Source organism: Triticum dicoccoides, chromosome 2B, assembly GCF_002162155.2.
Source record: "Triticum dicoccoides isolate Atlit2015 ecotype Zavitan chromosome 2B, WEW_v2.0, whole genome shotgun sequence".
NCBI classification, from domain to species: Eukaryota; Viridiplantae; Streptophyta; class Magnoliopsida; order Poales; family Poaceae; genus Triticum; species Triticum dicoccoides.
In genome coordinates, this window is record NC_041383.1 from 499,885,323 (window position 1) to 499,909,836 (window position 24,514).

General features: G+C 44.2%; 1 protein-coding gene across 1 annotated transcript; it reads left to right on the forward strand.

Annotated features, from left to right (window-relative positions):
* The first annotated feature begins 19,583 nt into the window (after positions 1-19,583).
* On the forward strand, positions 19,584-24,149 carry LOC119364468 (sugar transport protein MST1-like). The gene is made up of 4 exons (XM_037629948.1): positions 19,584-19,829; positions 19,926-20,245; positions 22,681-23,313; positions 23,398-24,149. The coding sequence occupies exons 1-4, from the start codon at positions 19,694-19,696 to the stop codon at positions 23,848-23,850; spliced, it is 1,542 nt and encodes a 513-aa protein (XP_037485845.1). The 5' UTR covers positions 19,584-19,693; the 3' UTR covers positions 23,851-24,149.
* Positions 24,150-24,514: the final 365 nt, after the last annotated feature.

Sequence of the window (24,514 nt, forward strand, 5' to 3'; positions counted from 1 at the left end):
GCTTCTTTATGTGAATCTTTTGCTACTTATGTTGATCTCCCCAAGGAGAAGTGGTTTAAATATCATCCTCCCATAGAAGTAAAAGTAGCTGCACCTATTAAAGTTGAAGAAAAGATTGTCACTTATAACGATCCTATTATTCCTACTTCTTATGTTGAGAAACCCCCTTTCCCTGTTAGAATGAAGGATTATGCTAAAGCTTCAACTGTTGTTTGTAAAAGCAATACTAGGACTTATACACCCGCTGAGCAAGTCAAAGTAGAACCCAATATTGCTATTGTTAAAGATCTCTTGTCTGATAATATTGATGGGCATGTTATTCAATTCACTGGTGAAACTGCTAGAATTGCTAAACCCTGTGATAGAGATAAACATAGACCTGTGGTAGGCGTGCCAGTTATTTCTGTTAAAATAGGAGATCATTGTTATCATGGCTTATGTGATATGGGTGCTAGTGCTAGTGTTATACCCATTGACTTATACAAAGAAATTATGCATGAGATTGCACCTGCTGAGTTAGAAGATATTGATGTTACAATCAAACTTGCCAATAGAGATACCATATCTCCAATTGGAATTGTTAGAGATGTTGAAGTCTTGTGTGGGAAAACCAAATATCCCGCTGATTTTCTTGTTCTTGGTTCTCCACAAGATAGCTTTTGTCCCATTATATTTGGTAGACCCTTCTTGCGTACTGTTAATGCTAAGATAGACTGCAAAAAGAACGTTGTTACTGTTGGCTTGGACGATATGGTCCATGAGTTTAATTTCTCTAAATTTAGTAAGCAACATCGTGAGGAAGAATTGCCTAGTAAGGATGAAATTATTGGTCTTGCTTCTATTGCTGTACCTCCTAGTGATCCTTTAGAACACTATTTGCTAGACCATGAAAATGATATGTTCATGAATGAAAGAAGGGAAATAGATGAAGTATTCTTTAAACAGGAACCTATTCTGCAACACAATTTGCTTGTTGAGATCCTAGGGGATCCTCCTCCACCCAAGGGTGATCCCGTATTTGAGCTTAAACCGTTGCCTGATAATCTTAAATATGCTTATCTTGATGAAAAGAAAATATATCATGTTATTATTAGCGCTAACCTTTTAGAGCATGAAGAAGAAAGATTATTGAAAACTCTGAAGAAGCATCGTGCCGCTATTGGATATACTTTGGATGATCTTAAGGGCATCAGTCCCACTCTATGTCAACATAAAATAAATTTGGAAGCTGATGCCAAACCAGTTTGTGATCCTCAACGACGTTTGAATCCTAAAATGAAAGAAGTGGTAAGAAAGGAAATACTCAAGCTTTTGGAGGCAGGTATAATTTATCCCGTTGGTGATAGCCAGTGGGTAAGTCCTGTCCATTGTGTCCCTAAGAAGGGAGGTATTACTGTTGTCCCTAATGATAAAGATGAATTGATTCCGCAAAGAATTATCAGAGGTTATAGGATGGTAATTGATTTCCGCAAATTAAATAAGGCTACTAAGAAAGATCATTACCCCTTACCTTTTATTGATCAAATGCTAGAAAGAGTATGCAAACATACACATTATTGCTTTCTAGATGGTTACTCTGGTTTTTCTCAAATACCTGTGTCGGCTAAAGATCAATCAAAGACTACTTTTACATGCCCTTTTGGTACTTTTGCTTATAGACATATGCCTTTTGGTTTATGTAATGCACCTGCTACCTTTCAAAGATGCATGATGGCTATATTCTCTGACTTTTGTGAGAAAATTTGTGAGGTTTTCATGGATGATTTTTCCGTCTATGGTTGCTCTTTTGATGATTGCTTGAGCAATCTCGCTCGAGTTTTGTAGAGATGTGAAGAAACTAATCTTGTCTTGAATTGGGAAAAGTGTCACTTTATGGTTAATGAAGGTATTGTCTTGGTGCACAAAGTTTCTGAAAGAGGTATTGAAGTTGATAAAGCCAAGGTTGATGCTATTGAAAAGATGCCATGTCCCAAGGACATCAAAGGTGTAAGAAGTTTCCTTGGTCACGCCGGATATTATAGGAGGTTCATTAAGGACTTCTCAAAAATCTCTCGGCCTCTGACTAATTTATTACAAAAAGATGTACCATTTGTCTTTGATGATGATTGTGTAGAAGCACTTGAAATACTTAATAAAGCATTAGTCTCTGCACCTGTTGTTCAGCCACCTGATTGGAATTTACCCTTTGAAATTATGTGTCATGCTAGTGATTATATTGTAGGTGATGTTCTAGGGCAAAGAGTTGATAAGAAATTGAATGTTATCCATTATGCTAGTAAGACTCTAGACAATGCTCAAAGAAATTATGCTACTACCAAAAAGGAACTTTTAGTAGTTGTATTTGCTTGTGATAAATTCAGACCCTATATTGTTGATTCTAGAGTAACTATCCATACAGATCATGCTGCTATTAAATATCTTATGGAAAAGAAATATGCAAAACCTAGACTCATTAGATGGGTTCCCTTGCTTCAAGAATTCGATTTACATATTGTTGATAGAAAGGGAGCTGAGAACCCCGTTGCAGACAACTTGTCTAGGCTAGAGAATGTTCTTGATGACCCACTACCTATTGATGATAGCTTTCCTGATGAGCAATTAAATGTCATAAGTACTTCTCGTAGCACTCCATGGTATGCTGGTTATGCTAACTATATTGTTGCTAAATTTATACCGCCTAGCTTCACATACCAACAAAAGAAAAAGTTTTTCTATGACTTGCGACATTACTTTTGGGATGACCCACATCTTTATAAAGAAGGAGTAGATGGTGTTATTAGACGTTGTGTACCTGAGCATGAACAGGAACAGATCCTACGCAAGTGTCACTCTGAAGCTTATGGAGGACATCACGTTGGAGATAGAACCGCACATAAGGTATTGCAATCCAGTTTTTATTGGCCTACTCTCTTCAAGGATGCCCGTAAGTTTGTTTTGTCTTGCGATGAATGTCAAAGAATTGGTAATATCAGTAGACGTCAAGAAATGCCTATGAATTATTCACTTGTTATTGATCCATTTGATGTTTGGGGCTTTGATTATATGGGACCTTTTCCTGCCTCTAATGGTTGCACTCATATTCTAGTTGCTGTTGATTACGTTACTAAGTGGGTAGAAGCTATTCCAACTAGTAGTGCTGATCATAACACTTCTATTAAAATGCTTAAGGAAGTTATTTTTCGAGGTTTGGAGTCCCTAGATACTTAATGACTGATGGTGGTTCACACTTTATTCATGGTGCCTTCCATAAGATGTTTGCTAAATACGACGTTAATCATAGGATTGCATCTCCATATCACCCGCAGTCTAGTGGTCAGGTAGAATTGAGAAATAGAGAGCTCAAATTAATTTTGCAAAAGATTGTCAATAGGTCTAGGAAGAATTGGTCCAAAAAACTGGATGATGCATTATGGGCCTATAGAACTGCATATAAAAATCCTATGGGTATGTCTCCGTAGAAAATGGTTTATTGAAAAACATGTCATTTACCTCTTGAACTAGAACATAAGGCATATTGGGCTATTAAGGAGCTCAACTATGATTTCAAACTTGCCGGTGAGAAGAGGTTATTTGATATTAGCTCACTTGATGAATGGAGAACCCAAGCTTATCAAAATGCCAAGTTGTTTAAAGAAAAAGTTAAAAGGTGGCATGACAAAAGGATACAAAAGCGTGAGTTTAATGTAGGTGATTATGTATTGCTATACAACTCTCGTTTAAGATTTTTTGCAGGAAAACTTCTCTCCAAATGGGAAGGTCCTTACGTTATCGAGGAGGTCTATCGTTCCGGTGCCATAAAAATCAACAACTTCGCAGGCACAAATCCGAAGGTGGTGAACGGTCAAAGGATCAAACACTATATCTTAGGTAATCCTATAAATGTTGAAACTAATATTATTGAAACCGTAACCCCGGAGGAATACATAAGGGACACTTTCCAGAACGCTCCAGACTCCGAAAAGGAATAGGTATGTGGTACAGTAAATAAACCGACTCCAAAACAATTTTTAAGGCAATATTTCTCCGTTTTGGAATATTTAGAAAAATAGAAAAATAAGTAGCAGTCCGGGGAGGACACGAGGCCTCCACGAGGGTGGAGGGCGTGCCCTACCCCCCTGGGCGCGCCCCCCTACCTCGTGAGCACCTCGTGTGCCCACCGGACTCCGTTTCCTTGCACGATACGTATTTTGGTCGATAAAAATTCATTATATATACTCCCGAAGGTTTTGACTCTCGTATCACGCAAATCCCCCCTGTTCTTGTTTCGAGCTGTTTTTCTGACAGGTCTAGATCATCATGACAAACCCAAGTGCTTCCAAGGACAAGTTCTTTGAGAAAGTTATCAACCCTTACCTCATGGAGGTGCTACGACACCCTCAAACCATTGAGATGCGTGATGGGTTGCTGCACATCCATGATGTTGAGGGACCAAAGGGAACCGGAAGCGTGGAGTTGAGGTTCGAAGCAATGGAGCAACAAGTTTTCAAGTGCCAGGGCATGGTGGAGCGTGGAATCAACGCTACCCACAAGATGCTCGCGGAATTCACCAATAACTATGAGCCGGATGCCAAGAAGACCGAGGAAGCCATATATAAGCTACATAATAAGATCGAGCACCTCCAAGCCCAAATCTATGATCTGCAAAACCAAAACTGTGAGTATGAATATAGATTCAAAAGGATGAGTTTGGCTGCAGATTTGAGGATTCCGGAGACTCGATCATCTTTCTATGATGGTGAGCCTATGCCGTGGAAGATGGATGACAAGCTTGCATCATCATCAATGCCTTCACTGCCAACAAGGAAGGAGACATAATCACATGGGTATGGGCACTCCCCTTGGCAACTGCCAAGCTTGGGGGAGGTGCCCTGGTATCGTATCACCATCACGACTCCTATTTTTACCTTTTTTTTCTTAGTTCAATCCTATTAGTAGTATCTTGATTTAGTAGAATAAATTCATGGCATGATCTAGTTTTGAGTGTTGCTTTATGATCCTTCTTTGTAATCGAGTCCGTGAGCTATACAATAAATATTAGTGTTGAGTCAAGGGCTTGAGTATTTTGCCATGATCTTGGGTGATTAGAAGAAAAAGAATAAAAAGAATCAAGAGTTCATATTGATCTTATTGAAAGTAATGACTTCACATAGAAAGAGTATGGTGATTTAAAGTTGTTGGGAGTTGGCAAATATAGCTTTGGTCATCGTTGTAATTAATAGGAAGTAATAAGGAAAGAGAGGCTTCACATATAGATATATTATCATTGACATCTTTTATGATTGGGAGCACTCATTAAAATACGGCATGCTAAAGAGTTGATGTTGGACAAGGAAGACAACATAATGAGTTATGTTTTCTTATATCTGAGATAAAGTATCTTGTCATGATTCCTCTACCCTGTTGAGCTTGCCTTTCCCCCTCATGCTAGCCAAATTCTCAGCACTAAGTAGAAATACTACTTGTGCTTCCAAATACCCTTAAACCAGTTTTGCCATCAGAGTCCACCATATCTACCTATGGATTGAGTAAGATCCTTCAAGTAAGTTGTCATCGGTGCAAGCAATAAAAAATTTCTCTCTAAATATGCATGACTTGTTAGTGCAGAGAAATAAGCTTTGTACGAACTTGTTGTGGACGCAATAAAAGCGACGGACTGCATAATAAAGGTTCACATGCAAGGGGCAATATAAAGTGATGTTCTTTTGCATTAAGATTTTGTGCATCAACCCTAAACGCGCATGACAACCTCTGCTTCCCTCTGTGAAGGGCCTATCCTTTATTATTATCCTCTACCTTATGCAAGAGTCACGGTGATCTTCACCCTTCCTTTTTTTTCATTTTATCCTTTGGCAAGCTTAGCATGTTGGAAAGAACATGATATATATATCTAATTGGATGTGGGGGAGCGTGAATTATTATTGTTGACATTACCCTTGAGGTAAAAGGTTGTGGGGCAGAAATTATAAGCCCCTATCTTTCTCTGTGTCCGATTAAAACTCCGTAACCACAAGTATCACGTGAGTGTTAGCAATTATGAAGGACTAAGTGATCGTTGAGTATGTGGACTTGCTTTTAAGCTCTGACATAGACTCTTTCCGATGTTATGATAAATTGCAATTGCTTCAATGACTGAGATTATAATTGTTGGTGCCCAATAAAGTTTCTAATTCATATTTTGGCTTTGTGAAAAGATCATCACTAAAACATAAGTAATCATATGACAAAATATATATATGTTGTTGTTATGAAGTAATCATGATGCCTTCATGTCCGTATTTTATTTTTATCGATGCCTCTACCTCTAAACATGAGGACATATTTATTGTTATCGGCTTTTCTCTTGAGGACAAGCGAGGTCTAAGCTTGGGGGAGTTGATACGTCCATTTTGCATCATGCTTTTATGTCAATATTTATTGCATTATGGGTTGTTATTTCACGTTATGTCACAATACTTATGGCTATTCTCTCTTATTTTACAAGGTTTACATGAAGAGGGAGAATGCCGGCAGCTGGAATTCTGGGCTGGAAAAGGAGCAAATATTGAAGGACTATTCTGTGCAACTCCAAAAGTCCTGAAACTCCACGGAATACCTTAGAATAAATAAAGAAAAATCGTCGCCAAAGATGAAGGCCAGGGGGCCTACACCCTGCTCACGAGAGTGGGGGCGCCCCCCCCCCCCTGGGCGCGCCCCCCTACCTCGTGGGCCCCCTGGTGGCTCTCCGACGCCCATCTTCTCCCATATGAAGTCTTTCGATGAGAAAAAAATAGCAGAGAACCTTTCGGGACGAGACTCCGCCGCCACGAGGCGGAACCTTGGCGGAACCAATCTAGGGCTCCGGCAGAGCTGTTCTGCCGGGGACACTTCCCTCCGGGAGGGGGAAATCATCACCATCATCATCACCAACGCTCCTCTCATCGGGAGAGGGCAATCTCCATCAACATCTTCACCAGCACCATCTCATCTCCAAACCCTAGTTCATCTCTTGTATCCAATTCTTGTCTCCAAGTCCGGGATTGATGCTAGTAGGTTGCTAGTAGTGTTGACTACTCCTTGTAGTTGATGCTAGTTGGTTTATTTGGTGGAAGATCATATGTTCAGATCCTTTATGCACAATATTACCCCTCTAATTATGAACATGAATATGCTTTGTGAGTAGTTACTTTTTTCCTGAGGACAAGGAGAAGTCTTGCTATTAGTAGTCATGTGAATTTGGTATTCGTTCGATATTTTGATAAGATGTATGTTGTCTAACCTCTAGTGGTGTTATGTGAACGTCGACTACATAACACTCACCATTATTTGGGCCTAGAGGCAGGCATTGGGAAGTAATAAGTAGATGATGGGTTGCTAGAGTGACAGAAGCTTAAACCCTAGTTTATACGTTGCTTCGTAAGGGGCTGATTTGGATCCATATGTTTCATGCTATGGTTAGGTTTACCTTAATACTTTTGTTGTAGTTGCGGATGCTTGCAATAGAGGTTAATCATAAGTGGGATGCTTGTCCAAGTAAGGGCAGTACCCAAGCACCGGTCCACCCACATATCAAATTATCAAAGTATCAAACGCGAATCATATGAGCGTGATGAAAACTAGCTTGACGATATTCCCATGTGTCCTCGGGAGCGCTTTTCCTATTATAAGAGTTTGTCCAGGCTTGTCCTTTGCTACAAAAAGGATTGGTCCACCTTGCTGCACTTTATTTACTTTTGTTACTTGTTGCTCGTTACAATTTATCCCATCACAAAACTATCTGTTACCACTTATTTCAGTACTTGCAGAGAATACCTTGCTGAAAACCGCTTATCATTTCCTTCTGCTCCTCGTTGGGTTCGACACTCTTACTTATCGAAAGGACTACAATAGATCCCCTATACTTGTGGGTCATCACCGCCGAGCAGCTCTGGATCTTTTGCACGGTGGATGGCAAACTGCTCATCACACCTCCTCTGCAATATGTCGATTGTGCGCCCAAGGACTGTCACGCCGATATCGCTGCCAATGGGCCATGGTCCTGCACCGGCCGATGAAGCTCTTGCTCCCCAACCTGCTCCGGCTTGTTCTCCTCGCCGAAGATGTAATGCGGGTAGGGGTCGACGTTGTTAGGGAACGTAGTAATTTCAAAAAAAATCCTATGCACACGCAAGATCATGGTGATGCATAGCAATGAGAGGGGAGAGTGTTGTCCATATACCCTCGTAGACCGAAAGCAGAAGCGTTAGCACAATGTGGTTGATGTAGTCGTACGTCTTCATGATCCGACCAATCAAGTACCGAACGTATGTCACCCCTGAGTTCAGCACACGTTCAGCTCGATGACGTCCCATGAACTCCGGTCCATCAGAGCTTTGCGAGAGAGTTCCATCAGCACGACGGTGTGATGACGGTGTCGATGATGCTACCGACGCAGGGCTTCGCCTAAGCACCGCTACGATATTACCGAGGTGGAATATGGTGGAGGGGGGCACCCCCACACAGCTAAGAGATCAAGAGATCAATTGTTGTGTCTAGAGGTGCCCCCTGCCCCTGTATATAAAGGACCAAGGGGGAGGGGGCGGCCGGCCAGGGGAGGGCGCGCCAGGGAGGAGTCCTACTCCCACCGGGAGTAGGACTCCCTCCTTTCCTAGTCCAAGTAGGAGAGGTGAAGGAAGGGAAGGAGAAGAGGAAGGAAAGGGGGGCGGCCCCCTAGTCCAATTCGGTTTGGGCTTGGGGGCCGCGCACCCCTAGCTGGCCGCCTCTCCTCTTCGTCCTCATGGGCCCATGAGGCCCAATAACCCCCTGGGGGGTTCCGGTAACCCCCCGGTACTCCGGTATACATCTGAAACTCCCCGAAACACTTCCGGTGTCCGAACATAGTCATCCAATATATCGATCTTTACGTCTTGACCATTTCGAGACTCCTCGTCATGTCCTTGATCATATCCGGGACTTAGAACTATCTTCGATACATCAAAACACAAAAACTCATAATACAGATCGTCACTGAACTTTAAGCGTACGGACCCTACGGGTTTGAGAACTATGTAGTCATGACCGAGACACGTCTCTGGTCAATAACCAATAGCGGAACCTGGATGCTCATATTGGCTCCTACATATTCTACGAAGATCTTTATCGGTCAAACTGCATAACAACATACATTGTTCCCTTTGTCATCGGTATGTTACTTGCCCGAGATTCGACCGTCGGTATCTCAATACCTAGTTCAATCCCATTTTCGACAAGTCTCTTTACTCGTTATGTAATGCATCTCCCGCAACTAACTCATTAGCTACATTGCTTGCAAGGCTTATAGTGATGTACATTACCGAGAGGGCCTAGAGATACCTCTCCGACAATCGGAGTGACAAATCCTAATCTCGAAATACGCCAACTCAACATGTACCTTCGGAGACACCTGTAGAGCTCCTTTATAATCACCCAGTTACGTTGTGACGTTTGGTAGCACACAAAGTGTTCCTCCGGTAAACGGGAGTTGCATAATCTCATAGTTGTAGGAACATGTATAAGTCATGAAGAAAGCAATAGCAACATACTAAACGATCAAGTGCTAAGCTAACGGAATGGGTCAAGTCAATCACATCATTCTCCTAATGATGTGATCCCGTTAATCAAATGACAACTCATGTCTAGGGTTAGGAAACAAAACCATCTTTGATCAACGAGCTAGTCAAGTAGAGGCATACTAGTGACACTATGTTTGTCTATGTATTCACACATGTATTATGTTTCCGGTTAATACAATTCTAGCATGAATAATAAACATTTATCATGATATAAGGAAATAAATAATAACTTTATTATTGCCTCTAGGGCATATTTCCTTCAGTCTCCCACTTGCACTAGAGTCAATAATCTGGATTACACAGTAATGATTCTAACACCCATGGAGCCTTGGTGCTGATCATGTTTTGTTCATGGAAGAGGCTTAGTCAACGGGTCTGCAACATTCAGATCCGTATGTATCTTGCAAATCTCTATGTCTCCCACCTGGACTTTGTCCCGGATGGAATTGAAGCATCTCTTGATGTGCTTGGTTCTCTTGTGAAATCTGGATTCCTTTGCCAAGGCAATTGCACCACTATTGTCACAAAAGATTTTCATTGGACCCGATGCACTAGGTATGACACCTAGATCGGATATGAACTCCTTCATCCAGACTCCTTCATTTGCTGCTTCCGAAGCAGCTATGTACTCCGCCTCACATGTAGATCCCGCCACGACGCTTTGTTTAGAACTGCACCAACTAACAGCTCCACCGTTCAATATAAACATGTATCCTGTTTGCGGTTTACAATCGTCCGGATCAGTGTCAAAGCTTGCATCGACGTAACCATTTATGACTAGCTCTTTGTCACCTCCATAAACGAGAAACATATCCTTAGTCCTTTCCAAGTATTTCTGGATATTCTTGACTGCTGTCCAGTGATCCACTCCTGGATTACTTTGGTACCTCCCTGCTAAACTTATTTCTAAGCATACATCAGGTCTGGTACATAGCATTGCATACATGATAGAGCCTATGGCTGAAGCATAGGGAACAACTTTCATTTTCTCTCTATCTTCTGCTGTGGTCGGGCATTGAGTCTGACTCAACTTCACACCTTGTAATACAGGCAAGAACCCTTTCTTTGCTTGATCCATTTTGAACTTTTTCAAAACTTTATCAAGGTATGTGCTTTGTGAAAGTCCAATTAAGCGTCTTGATCTATCTCTATAGATATTGATGCCTAATATATAAGTAGCTTCACTGAGGTCTTTCATTGAAAAACTTTTATTCAAGTATCCTTTTATGCTATCTAGAAATTCTATATCATTTCCAATCAACAATATGTCGTCTACATATAATATCAAAAATGCTACAGAGCTCCCACTCACTTTTTTGTAAATACAGGCTTCTCCAAAAGTCTGTATAAAATCATATGCTTTGATCACACTATCAAAGCGTTTATTCCAACTCTGAGAGGCTTGCACCAGTCCATAAATGGATCACTCGAGCTTGCACACTTTGTTAGCACCTTTTGGGTCGACAAAAGCTTCTGGTTGCATCATATACAACTCTTCTTCTAGAAATCCATTCAGGAATGCAGTTTTGACATCCATTTGCCATATTTCATAGTCATAAAATGCGGCAATTGCTAACATGATTCGTACAGACTTAAGCATCGCTACGGGTGAGAAAGTCTCATCGTAGTCAACCCCTTGAACTTGTCAAAAACCTTTCGCAACAAGTCGAGCTTTGTAGACAATAACATTACCATCAGCGTTAGTCTTCTTCTTGAAGATCCATTTATTCTCGATGGCTTGCCGATCATTGGGCAAGTCAACCAAACTCCATACTTTGTTCTCATACATGGATCCCATCTCAGATTTCATGGCCTCAAGCCATTTTGCAGAATCTGGGCTCATCATCGCTTCCTCATAGTTCGTAGGTTCGCCATGGTCAAGTAACATGACCTCCAGAATAGGATTACCGTACCACTCTAGTGCGGATCTTACTCTGGTTGACCTACGAGGTTCGGTAGTAACTTGATCTAAAGTTTCATGATCAATATCATTAGCTTCCTCACTAATTGGTGTAGTCGTCACAGGAACCGGTTTCTGTGATGAACTACTTTCAAATAAGGGAGAAGGTACAGTTACCTCATTAAGTTATACTTTCCTCCCACTCACTTCTTTCGAGAGAAACTCCTTCTCTAGAAAGGATCCAAATTTAGCAACAAAAGTCTTGCCTTCAGATCTGTGATAGAAGGTGTACCCAATAGTCTCCTTTGGGTACCCTATGAAGACACATTTCTCGGATTTGGGTTTGACCTTATCAAGTTGAAGTTTTTTCACATAAGCATCGCAGACCCAAACTTTAAGAAACGACAACTTTGGTTTCTTGCCAAACCACAGTTCATAAGGCGTCATCTCAATGGATTTTGATGGTGCCCTATTTAACGTGAATGCGGTTGTATCTAAAGCATAACCACAAAATGATAGCGGTAAATCAGTAAGAGACATCATAGATCGCACCATATCTAGTAAAGTACGATTACAACGTTCGGACACACCATTACGTTGTGGTGTTCCGGGTGGCGTGAGTTGCGACACTATTCCGCATTGTTTCAAATGTAAACCAAACTCGTAACTCAAATATTCTCCTCCACGATCAGATCGTAGAAACTTTATTTTTTCTTGTTATGATGATTTTCCACTTCACTCTAAAATTCTTTGAACTTTTCAAATGTTTCAGACTTATGTTTCATTAAGTAGATATACCTATATCTGCTCAAATAATCTGTGAAGGTGAGAAAATAACGATACCCGCCGCGAGCCTCAATGTTCATTGGACCACATACATCAGTATGTATGATTTCCAACAAATCTGTTGCTCGCTCCATAGTTCCAGAGAATGGCGTTTTAGTCATCTTGCCCATGAGGCACGGCTCGCAAGTACCAAGTGATTCCAGAAGTTCATCAGTATGGAGTTTCTTCATGCGCTTTACACCAATATGACCCAAACGGCAGTGCCACAAATAAGTTCACTATCATTATCAACTCTATATCTTTTGGCTTCAACATTATGAATATGTGTATCACTACTATCGAGATTCAATAAAAATATACCACTCTTCAAGGGTGTATGACCATAAAAGATATTACTAATATAAATAGAACAACCATTATTCTCTGATTTAAATGAATAACCAACTCGCATCAAACAAGATATAGATATAATGTTCATGCTTAACGCTGGCACCAAATAACAATTATTCAGGTCTAAAACTAATCCCGAAGGTAGATGTAGAGGTAGCGTGTCGACTGCGATCACATCGACTTTGGAACCATTTCCCACGCGCATCGTCACCTCGTCCTTAGCCAGTGTCCGCTTAACCTGTAGTCCATGTTTCGAGTTGCAAATATTAGCAACATAACCAGTATCAAATACCCAGGTGCTACTGCGAGCATTAGTAAGGTACACATCAATAACATGTATATCACATATACCTTTGTTCACCTTGCCATCCTTCTGATCCGCCAAATACTTGGGGCAGTTCCGCTTCCAGTGACCAGTCTGCTTGTAGTAGAAGCACTCAGTCTCAGGCTTAGGTCAAGACTTGGGTTTCTTCTCTTGAGCAGCAACTTTTTTGCCGTTCTTCTTGAAGTTCGCCTTCTTTTTCCCTTTACCCTTTTTCTTGAAACTGGTGGTCTTGTTGACCATCAACACTTGATGCTCCTTTTTGATTTCTACCTCCGCAGCTTTTAGCATTACGAAGAGCTCGGGAATAGTCTTGTTCATCCCTTGCATATTATAGTTCATCACGAAGCTCTTGTAGCTTGGTGGCAGTGATTGAAGAATTCTGTCAATGACACTATCATCAGGAAGATTAACTCCTAGTTGAATCAAGTGATTATTATACCCAGAAATTTTGAGTATATGTTCACTAACAGAACTATTCTCTTCCATCTTGCAGCTATAGAACTTATTGGAGACTTCATATCTCTCAATCCGGGCATTTGCTTGACATATTAAATTCAACTCCTGGAACATCTCATATGCTCCATGACGTTCAAAACGTCGTTCAAGTCCCGGTTCTAAGCCGTAAAGCATGGCACACTGAACTATAGAATAGTCATCAACTTTGCTCTGCCAGACATTCTTAACGTCGTCAGTTGCATCTGCAGCAGGCCTGGCACCCAGCGGTGCTTCCAAGATGTAATTCTTCTGTGCAGCAATGAGGATAATCCTAAAGTTATGGACCCAGTCCATGTAATTTCTATCATCATCTTTCAACTTAGCTTTCTCAAGGAACGCATTAAAATTCAAGGGAACAACAGCACGAGCCACCTATCTACAACAAACATAGACAAGCAAAATATTATCAGGTACTAAGTTCATGATAAATTTAAGTTCAATTAATCATATTACTTAAGAACTCCCACTTAGATAGACATCCCTCTAATCATCTAAGTGATCATGTGATCCAAATCAACTAAACCATGTCCGATCATCACGTGAGATGGAGTAGTTTTCAATGGTGAACATCACTATGTTGATCATATCTACTATATGATTCACGCTCGACCTTTCAGTCTCAGTGTTCCGAGGCCATATCTGTATATGCTAGGCTCGTCAAGTTTAACCTGAGTATTCCGCGTGTGCAACTGTTTTGCACCCGTTGTATTTGAACGTAGAGACTATCACACCCGATCATCATGTGGTGTCTCAGCACGAAGAACTTTCGCAACGGTGCATACTCAGGGAGAACACTTATACCTTGAAATTTAATGAGAGATCATCTTATAATGCTACCGTCAATCAAAGCAAAATAAGATGCATAAAGGATAAACATCACATGCAATCAATATAAGTGATATGATATGGCCATCATCATCTTATGCTTGTGATCTCCATCTCCGAAGCACCGTCATGATCACCATCGTCACCGGCGCGACACCTTGATCTCCATCGTAGCATCGTTGTTGTTTCGCCACCTATTGCTTCTATGACTATCGCTGCCGCTTAGTGATAAAGTAAAGCAATTCCAGGGCGATTGCATTGCATACAATAAAGCGACAACCATATGGCTCTTGCCAGTTGTCGATAACTTGGTTAAAAAACATGATCATCTCATACAATAAAATATAGCATCACGTCTTGACCATATCACATCACAACATGCCCTGCAAAAACAAGTTAGACATCCTCTACTTTGTTGTTGCAAGTTTTACGTGGCTGCTACGGGCTGAGCAAGAACCGTTCTTACCTACGCATCAAACCCACAGCGATAGTTCGTCAAGTTAGTGATGTCTTAACCTTCTCAAGGACCAGGCGTAACCACACTCGGTTCAACTAAAGTTGGAGAAACTGACACCCGCCAGCCACCTATGTGCAAAGCACGTCGGTAGAACCAGTCTCGCGTAAGCGTACGCGTAATGTCGGTCCAGGCCGCTTCATCCAACAATACCGCCGAACCAAAGTATGACATGCTGGTAAGCAGTATGACTTGTATCGCCCACAACTCACTTGTGTTCTACTCGTGCATATAACATCTACGCATAAAACCAGGCTTGAATACCACTGTTAGGGAACATAGTAATTTCAAAAAAATCCTACGCACACGCAAGATCATGGTGATGCATAGCAACGAGAGGGGAGAGTATTGTCCATGTACCCTCATAGACCGAAAGCGGAAGCGTTAGCACAACGCAGTTGATGTAGTCATACGTCTTCACGATCCGACCGATCAAGTACCGAACGTACGGCACCTCCGAGTTCAGCACACGTTCAGCTCGATGACGTCCCACGAACTCCGATCCAGCAGAGCTTTGTGGGAGAGTTCCGCCAGCACGACGGCGTGATGACGGTGTCGATGATGCTACAGACGTAGGGCTTCGCCTAAGCACCGCTACGATATTACCGAGGTGGAATATGGTGGAGGGGGGCACCGCACACGGCTAAGAGATCGAGAGATCAATTGTTGTGTCTAGAGGTGCCCCCTGCCCCTGTATATAAAGGACCAAGGGGGAGGGGGCGGCCGCCCAGGGGCGGCCGCGCCGGGGAGGAGTCCTACTCCCACCGGGAGTAGGACTCCCTCCTTTCCTAGTCCAAGTAGGAGAGGGGAAGGATGGGGAGGAGAAGATGAAGGAAAGGGGGGGCGGCCCCCTAGTCCAATTCGGTTTGGTCTAGGGGGGCCGTGCACCCGTAGCTGGCCGCCTCTCCTCTTCGTCCTCATGGGCCCATGAGGCCCAATAACCCCCTGGGGGGTTCCGGTAACCCCCCGGTACTCTGATATCATCTGAAACTCCCCGAAACACTTCCGGTGTCCGAACATAGTCATCCAATATATCGATCTTTACGTCTCGACCATTTTTGAGACTCCTCGTCATGTCCTTGATCATATCCAGGACTCCGAACTATCTTCGGTACATCAAAACACAAAAACTCATAATACAGATCGTCACCGAACTTTAAGTGTACGGACCCTACGGGTTTGAGAACTATGTAGTCATGACCGAGACACGTCTCTGGTCAATAACCAATAGCGGAACCTGGATGCTCATATTGGCTCCTACATATTCTATGAAGATCTTTATCGGTCAAACCGCATAACAACATACGTTGTTCCCTTTGTCATCGGTATGTTACTTGCCCGAGATTCGATCGTCGGTATCTCAATACCTAGTTCAATCTCATTACCGGTCCGACTCTTTACTCGCTATGTAATGCATCATCCCGCAACTAACTCGTTAACTACATTGCTTGCAAGGCTTATAGTGATGTACATTACCGAGAGGGCCCAGAGATACCTCTCCGACAATCGGAGTGACAAATCCTAATCTCGAAATACGCCAACTCAACATGTACCTTCGGAGACACCTGTAGAGCTCCTTTATAATCACCCAGTTACGTTGTGACGTTTGGTAGCACACAAAGTGTTCCTCCGGTAAACGGGAGTTGCATAATCTCATAGTTGTAGGAACATGTATAAGTCATGAAGAAAGCAATAGCAATATACTAAACGATCAAGTGTTGAGCTAACGGGATGGGTCAAGTCAATCACATCATTCTCCTAATGATGTGATCCCATTAATCAAATGACAACTCATGTCTATGGTTAGAAAACGCAACCATCTTTGATCAACGAGCTAGTCAAGTAGAGGCATACTAGTGACACTATGTTTGTCTATGTATTCACACATGTATTATGTTTCCGGTTAATACAATTTTAGCATGAATAATAAACATTTATCATGATATAAGAAAATAAATAATAACTTTATTATTGCCTCTAGGGCATATTTCCTTCAGACGTCGAAGCTTTGGTTGTTTCCTGGCATGCTTGAAATAACTAATGGTAGATGGGTGAGGACTAGATCTGCGCAGAGTGTCGCGACGGTGCGTTGTCTCCTGGGTTATATGCAGCAAGTCATTAGCTGGCGGCAGGAAAAACATGAGGGAAGAGGCGTGGATTTTACATTTCACCCATGTGGAGCACGGGAAGCATTCGCTAGAGCGTGAGAAGACTAAGTGGAGCACACACACAACCAGAATACCGTATATGGTGCCACGTGTTATTTATCACACACGTGTTAACATAAGGAAACGTATGTGTAACTTACTAATCATCGCATATGAGTACCTGCAGACGCATCGTGTGCGATACTCCTAGCCACTGCAAGCAGCTAGTTTGCATTTTTCAAAGTTTTTGTACGAACAGAATCGCACACGAACTAACTATAGTAACTGTCTGTGTTATAATTTCTCATCGCAAACAGTTCATCTGAGTGGGTTGTTTGTTGCGTATCACACACATCTTGTTTACACGAATCATTTGTGTTCTTTGGACTCATCGCAAACAGTTCATCTATGTGAATTGTATGCCACATATCACACACATCTTGTTAAGTTGAACCGTTTCTGTTCTCTTTCCTAATCGAAAATAGTTTGTCCGAGTGAACCGTATGTCATATATCACACACACCTTGATCTGGCTGACCATTTCTGTTGCATTCCCTAATAGCACACAGTTCATCGGAGCGAACTGTATGCCGTATATCGCACACACATTGATATGGCTGCCCGTTTCTGTTGTTCTGCCTCATCGCAAACAGTTCTTCTAGATCAACCGTATGCCCCGCACCACACATGTAACTAAAATCTGAACCATGTTTGATGTCTCCACCATCGCAAACGTTTTGCATCTTTTTTGACGGGTTTTTTACATTCCCGTTTGCGATTAATGCATCGCACACAGTTTCTTCAAAGGGTCTCTAATCGTAATGTCGCGTTAGCAGCATCCTGCAGTACTGTGTGTGTGTGTGTTTGTGTACGATATTTTTGAAGAACCTTGTGAAAATAGCATTCCAACGTCACGCACAAAGTTGTCCATGATGTAGGCAACACATTATAGATGTTTCACACACCTAGGGGGTGTCTCCACGCGTCGCCCATGCGAAGCCTTGAGACAGCGCCTCAGTAATCACAACGGACGTCGAAACTTGTTGGCAGATGAACTAGCCCATGTGAGCAGGGGAAATGGGTGAAAACCCGCTTTCTGGTCAGTCCATCCAAGCAATGAGCCCAACCCCAGTGGAAAAACTAGCCTCGCACCGCGAATCCGATCACGACCGGGGGGCTACTAACGTCATATAAAAGACCATAGTACCCCGAGCATACCGACAGATGGGTCAACCCAAAAAGCCACGAAAATATGGAACAAAGTCACGCAGAAATTTCTCGACTTGGATAACATTACAACATCCACAAGGAGCAACTTACGCGTCGGCACACAGATCTTTATGATGATTTACGGCTTAGTAAAATCTTCATTAATCAGGCCAGATCCAAAAACGTCAGTAGTGATGTCTAGGGACGGTGCTCGGTGTCATGAGCACTGGCCTCCCTAGCACATGTACCTCGCATGTAGGCAGCTCTCTTAGGAGCCGAGAGCATGTCCTTGACCGTGCTTTTAATGCCGATACAGGCTATGGTGCATAGCCTATCATAGGCCTATGTATGGTAGAACGCCATCATCATGATATATAGACAGTGCGAGCGTCCTCGGTATGATAAGGTGCGGACCTTATCAGCCAGGTGAGGGCGACAAGATTGAGCCACCTTTTTTATTAACAAGAAGCGATGCCTCGTGTCACATCAAGACGGGTGATGACAGGAGGGACCCACGAGAAAGGATATTCCACGAGAAAGGATATTCAGCAGGCGCATTCGAGTACCTGGCTAACTGCAAATACCAATGTATCATCTTCATTACAGTAAAGACTGGACTGGTGGCAAGTTGCAACAACGCAAGGCGGGCACCCACTTTTTTTTGTACACGTTCGCACATACTAAATTGGCCGTTGTGATACCTCCCAGACCTATATAAGGGCAGGACCATGACCATTTATAGACTAGCTCAATCAAGGCAATAGCTAGCCACCACTACACACATCACAAGCAACACGACAGTCCAGAGTGTAAATTAGGGTAGGAAGAAGGAGAGGCCATGCCCGAGCTCTTAGGCCAACACCCCGATCACCTCATATAGACACCATGAGCACCTTATCATAACACCTCCCATCACTTGTAATACATTATTTTCATATCAGTCAAGAAAGGGAAGTAGGGTATTGTGTTATCAACGGCGGATCTGATCGCTTTAGATTTTTCATTATCTCACCTACGCATACCTTTGGTTTATATGACTTTGTTATTTGCCTACGTGTTTTATGTGTGTGTGTGTGTGTTGGTGTTGGTTGTGTGCATTCTAACTATGCACAGGCCGGGTGTGCGGTCTTTGTGTTTGTATCCTCTAGATGCTTACTTTTGAGCCAATAAAATCCACCCACTATTGAGAAAAATCTATGAGCCACCCCTTTCCTCCATATCTTTGTCGGCGAAATATAATTCAAATGTAACTTTGAGGAAACTATGTGACGTCCGGTCGGGGCTATACATACTACTTCGACCCGCATGCTTACATAGTGCATCCTATGATGAACCAATCGTCTGCAAGCCTACGAGCGCGCATCTACCTAACCAAATGCTCTGAGGGACACACCCCGGCCACTCACCGGTCACCACCCCTATACAATACCACACTGATCGGGCTTAGCTACCACGCGGTACCCTGTGTAGTTGTTATAGCTAGTGGTCAAGTCCGCGCGTGCGTGCAAGTGAGGCTAACCCGGTGGCAGGCCTGCGATGGCTGGTGGAGGGTTCGCAGTGGCCGATGCCCCGTCGGGCGACTACGGCGGCGGCATAACCTTCTCCGTCGTGGTCACCTGCCTCATGGCAGCCTCCGGTGGCCTCATCTTCGGCTACGACATCGGCATCTCAGGTACCGGCCTCACAAGTGTATGCAATTCTGCCGAGATGTGTCTTTCTCTAATCTCTATGCATGTACGTACATCGGTGATAATGTTTGGTCGATCAGGTGGCGTGACGGCGATGGGGTCATTCCTGGAGGAATTCTTCCCGGGCGTGCTCCGACGGATGGCGGCGGCGCGGCGGGACCAGTACTGCGTCTACGACAGCCACGTGCTCACGGCGTTCACGTCGTCGCTGTACCTGGCGGGGCTGGTCGCGTCCCTCGCGGCTGGCCGGGTCACCAGGGCGGTCGGGAGACAGGCAGTCATGCTAGCTGGCGGCGTGTTCTTCTTCGTCGGCGCCGCCGTGAACGCTGCAGCGGTGAACATTGCCATGCTCATCGTCGGCCGCATGCTGCTCGGCTTCGGCATCGGCTTCACCAACCAGGTACATTTGGTATTCATAACAGCTGATCTGTATCTGGATCCAGTACTGAATTTATGAAACTGTATAAGTAGGAGTAGAAACAAACGAGCTGGTTACTGAATTTCAAGAATTTCACAATCTGTTTGGCCCTTTAAACTGTATAAACTTGACCAGATTGTTTACTCTATTGAAGATTTGGTCTAATTTAAATGTTTTTTTTTTCGACAAGCGGCAATTTATTAGGTGGCTAACTCGGTGTGTGTAGTACTCCCTCCGTCCGGAAATACTTGTCAGAGAAATGCATAAAAATGAATGTATCTAGAACTAAAATACGTCTAGATACATCCATTCCTCCGACAAGTATTTCCAGACGGAGGGAGTATGTTTCTACTCCCTCTGATCCAAATTAATTGTCGCATCTTTAGTAAACTTATTTTGATGTGTGGCGAGTGAGCAACCTAATAAACTGAAAGAAAACGTGGACCTGAAAAACCTGAATGTGACAACATTCTAGGCAACTGAAGTGATACATCTCTATATATTGCTGTGGCTCCTGATTTTGATGTGTGGCGAATGATCTACATAGTCATAGAGTGGTAAATAAAGCTACTCACCCACCTATCAGATAATGCTCCCAATGAGGCAATAATAGTTCTCCGTGTATTGCCCTCACTTTCAATGTAATTTCACTGAAATTTCAGTAATTTCAACAATATTTCAGTCAAAATATTTCGACAATTTCAGCAGTAAACATAGTTTCTGAAATTGAAATTCAAAACATATTGCCTACCTAAACAAGGATCCGCAACTGCATAAAAAATAAGTTTCATAAAGGGGTTGAGTATGGTCCCTCAAAAAGAGAGGGGTGGGGTGGCTATGGCTTGGTGGGAATTATCTTGGTGGGAGGGCATGATTCCACACATCATCTATATCTATATCTATACTTTCATATCTATATCTGTATCTATCTATATCCATTTATATCTCCGCAACTCACTCTTTTATATTGCTGAAGCAAGTCTCACCAACCAAGTTTGCACGGTTCAGCAAATTCATAAGTTTACCTTCCATAGTCTATACTCATCAATTCCATAATTTAGTGCATGTAGGGTTTTCCCAAAATTCAAACTTTACAAGTTTTAACCAAGATTGTATAGCAAAATATCTACTTCCGCTGGATTGTATTCTTTGTGTTGAACTCGGACCTTGCCGAGATGAATGATTAAAACACAACCCATTCTAAGACGAAACATTTAAAGATGAATGAATAAACGTTGAAATTCAAGGAATTTTCTGGATGATTGTGCTGTAGATATGCAGGCATTTAAAGTTATAAACCACTTTAATTAAGAGGTCAACATTTCGGATGCACCAAGGAGAAACCACGTATACCGTCAAGTCCTACAGCCGTTCACATGTCATGCAGATTAGAAAGGTGGTAGCTGGCTCGGGCCCTTGCTTCGTTTGTCCGCTGCCCCCCCTGGTTAGCTAGGGCGAGTGGCTAGTTTTGACTCAACCCATCGCTCTCGTGTTACTCAAATTGAATAGTGGATAGAATGTCGCGTTTCATCTTTTTTCAGTGGTTAGCTGCAACATGCTGCTCGTGCAGGCACGCATGGGTGAGTCAAGCATCTCACTTTCCTTCGTTGCGCGGGAGTTGTGGTAGGTTGGTGATAGCTCCTCCTATGTTTCTGTCGTCCGTGCAGCGCTACTTGTCCATGCCTACATCACAAGGCAAGAGCACTAGAGACCCACAAATTTGTGTTGGATGTGATGGTTTAGTCCACAAAATTACAAAAGCTGATCAACTCATCCATAAACTTAAAATGCATGGGATGATTTAGTCCACAACCAATCAGAAGCTTACGATTGGCGTCACGCTGGCAGCTTCATAGCACAGCCGTTTGGCCCGGAGTTTTTGCGAAAAACACCTCCGCATTTATGAAAATTACGCCTATGGTACATGCCTGGGCTGCCACTTGGTTATTTAATGATATGGCCCTTGGTCGAAAAGTAGTTGTGCACCCTCATCACCCCGTGCGGCGGCTCGTGTGCGCGCTGGATCACTTTTGGATGGACACGATGCAAGAGAGCAATCTATCTCACTAGCAGTCCGAGACCTTGGTATGTTGCACCCTACTATCTCTGTCCGAAAATACTTGTTATTAAAATGGATAAGAATAGATGTATCTAGAACTAAAATACGTCTAGATACACACATGTTTATCCATTTTGATGACAAATATTTCCGGACGGAAGGAGTACATCGCACATGTCGCACAAATATAATGGTCGATCCGAAGTCGATTACTATTAGGACACACTGACTAATCCGCACGTACTGATCGCCTCTTGCTTGCGTCCTTGTCTCCTTGATTAATAACTAACGCTTCACGTGTAGAATACGATGTACGAACAAATGCACCATGTGACGTGATCGTGGCAACTGATGACAGGCGGCGCCGGTGTACCTGGCGGAGACGGCGCCGGCCAAGTGGAGGGGCGCCTTCACGACGGGGTTCCAGCTCTTCCTCGGCATCGGCAACCTCGCGGCCAACCTGACAAACTACGGCGCCGCGCGCATCCCGCGGTGGGGCTGGCGGCTCTCCCTCGGCCTGGCGGCGGTGCCGGCGTCGGTCATCCTCGTGGGCGCCCTGCTCATCCCGGACACTCCCAGCAGCCTCATCGTGCGCGGGCGGGTGGAGCAGGCGCGCGCCGCGCTCCGGCGCGTCCGCGGCCCCAAGGCCGACGTGGACGCCGAGCTGGAGGACGTGGCCCGCGCGGTCGAGGTGGCGCGCTCCAACGAGCAGGGCGCGTTCCGGAGGATCCTCGGGAGGGAGTACCGTCCCCACCTGGTGATGGCCGTGACCGTGCCGCTCTTCCAGCAGCTCACCGGGGTCATTGTCATCGCCTTTTTCTCGCCGGTGCTGTTCCAGACGGCCGGGTTCGGGAGCAACGCCGCGCTGATGGGCGCCGTCATTCTCGGCGCCGTCAACCTGGGCTCCGCCCTCGTGTCCGTCGCCACGGTGGACCGCTACGGTCGCAGGCCGCTGTTCTTGGCTGGTGGAGTCGTCATGATCATGTGCCAGGTACAACAAACACAGAAAGGGAATGCATGCTTTCGGTTTCCACGTCGTGATTCTGACACTTCGTTTGCTGCTGCCTTTGATTAGGTTGCGGTTGCGTGGATCATGGGGTCGCAGATCGGCCGTGACGGTGGGTCCACGATGGCGAGGAAGTACTCCGTCGCGGTGCTGGCTCTGACATGCGTGTTCTCGGCGTCGTTCGGGTGGTCGTGGGGTCCCCTGACGTGGGTGATCCCCGGCGAGATATTCCCGGTGGAGGTCCGGTCGGCCGGGCAGGGCATCAGCGTGGCCGTCAACCTCGGCGCCACCTTCGTGCTCACGCAGACCTTCCTCTCCATGCTGTGCAGCTTCAAGTACGCCACGTTCATCTACTACGCCGCCTGGGTCGCCGTCATGACAGCCTTCGTGGTGGCATTCCTGCCGGAGACCAAGGGGGTGCCCCTCGAAGCCATGGGCGCCGTCTGGGCGCGGCACTGGTACTGGGGACGCTTCGTCAAGGTGCAGCAGCCGGCCAAGAACACCGACGCGCTCATAAACTGACGACGTAGGCACGTAGCGCCTTTCGCGTCGTGGCCTCATGGGTGTGGCTTTCATCTCCTTACCCGTACGTGTTGTGTCTGTGTGTTCGTGTGTGGGTATATGGAGCCGCAGTGCTGCTTGTGGAAAGATCGGTGTTTCTTTTTTCTTTTCTTTTTCTTTTCTTTTTTTGTGGAAAAAAGATTGTTGTTTCGTGCTGTTGTAGTACGTCCATTCGTCATACCGGATTGAATAACATTCGTTATCTGCGCTAGCAAGAAGAAAATGACACATAAGAATTCGCAAGGAAATGGACTCATCAAGACTTGTTTGAGAGTTACGAATGACCGTAAAACCAAGGTTTATTTCCCATAACAGTTGTTTGAGTGTCAAGTTCATGTGACTAGTTTGCTATCCATTGTGCTTGGCTGACTAATGCTTCAAGTTCATGTGACTAGTTTGCTATATCGATTCCTCGCGCAGGGAAGGAGAGCTTGAGGAGGCGGAGCTCCTAGACATAATGGCGAGGCGCGGGGCGATCAGTGGCCGTGGCGAAGGTGAAGGAGACTAGCGATAGCCATGGCAGACGAAGCTTTGAGCAACGATGGTGGTGGCTTCTACAGTGGGCGAGAGGGCCTGCTACTACGCGGAGCTCACCTAAGATGCCCGCCGGCGAGCGGGGGCAGAG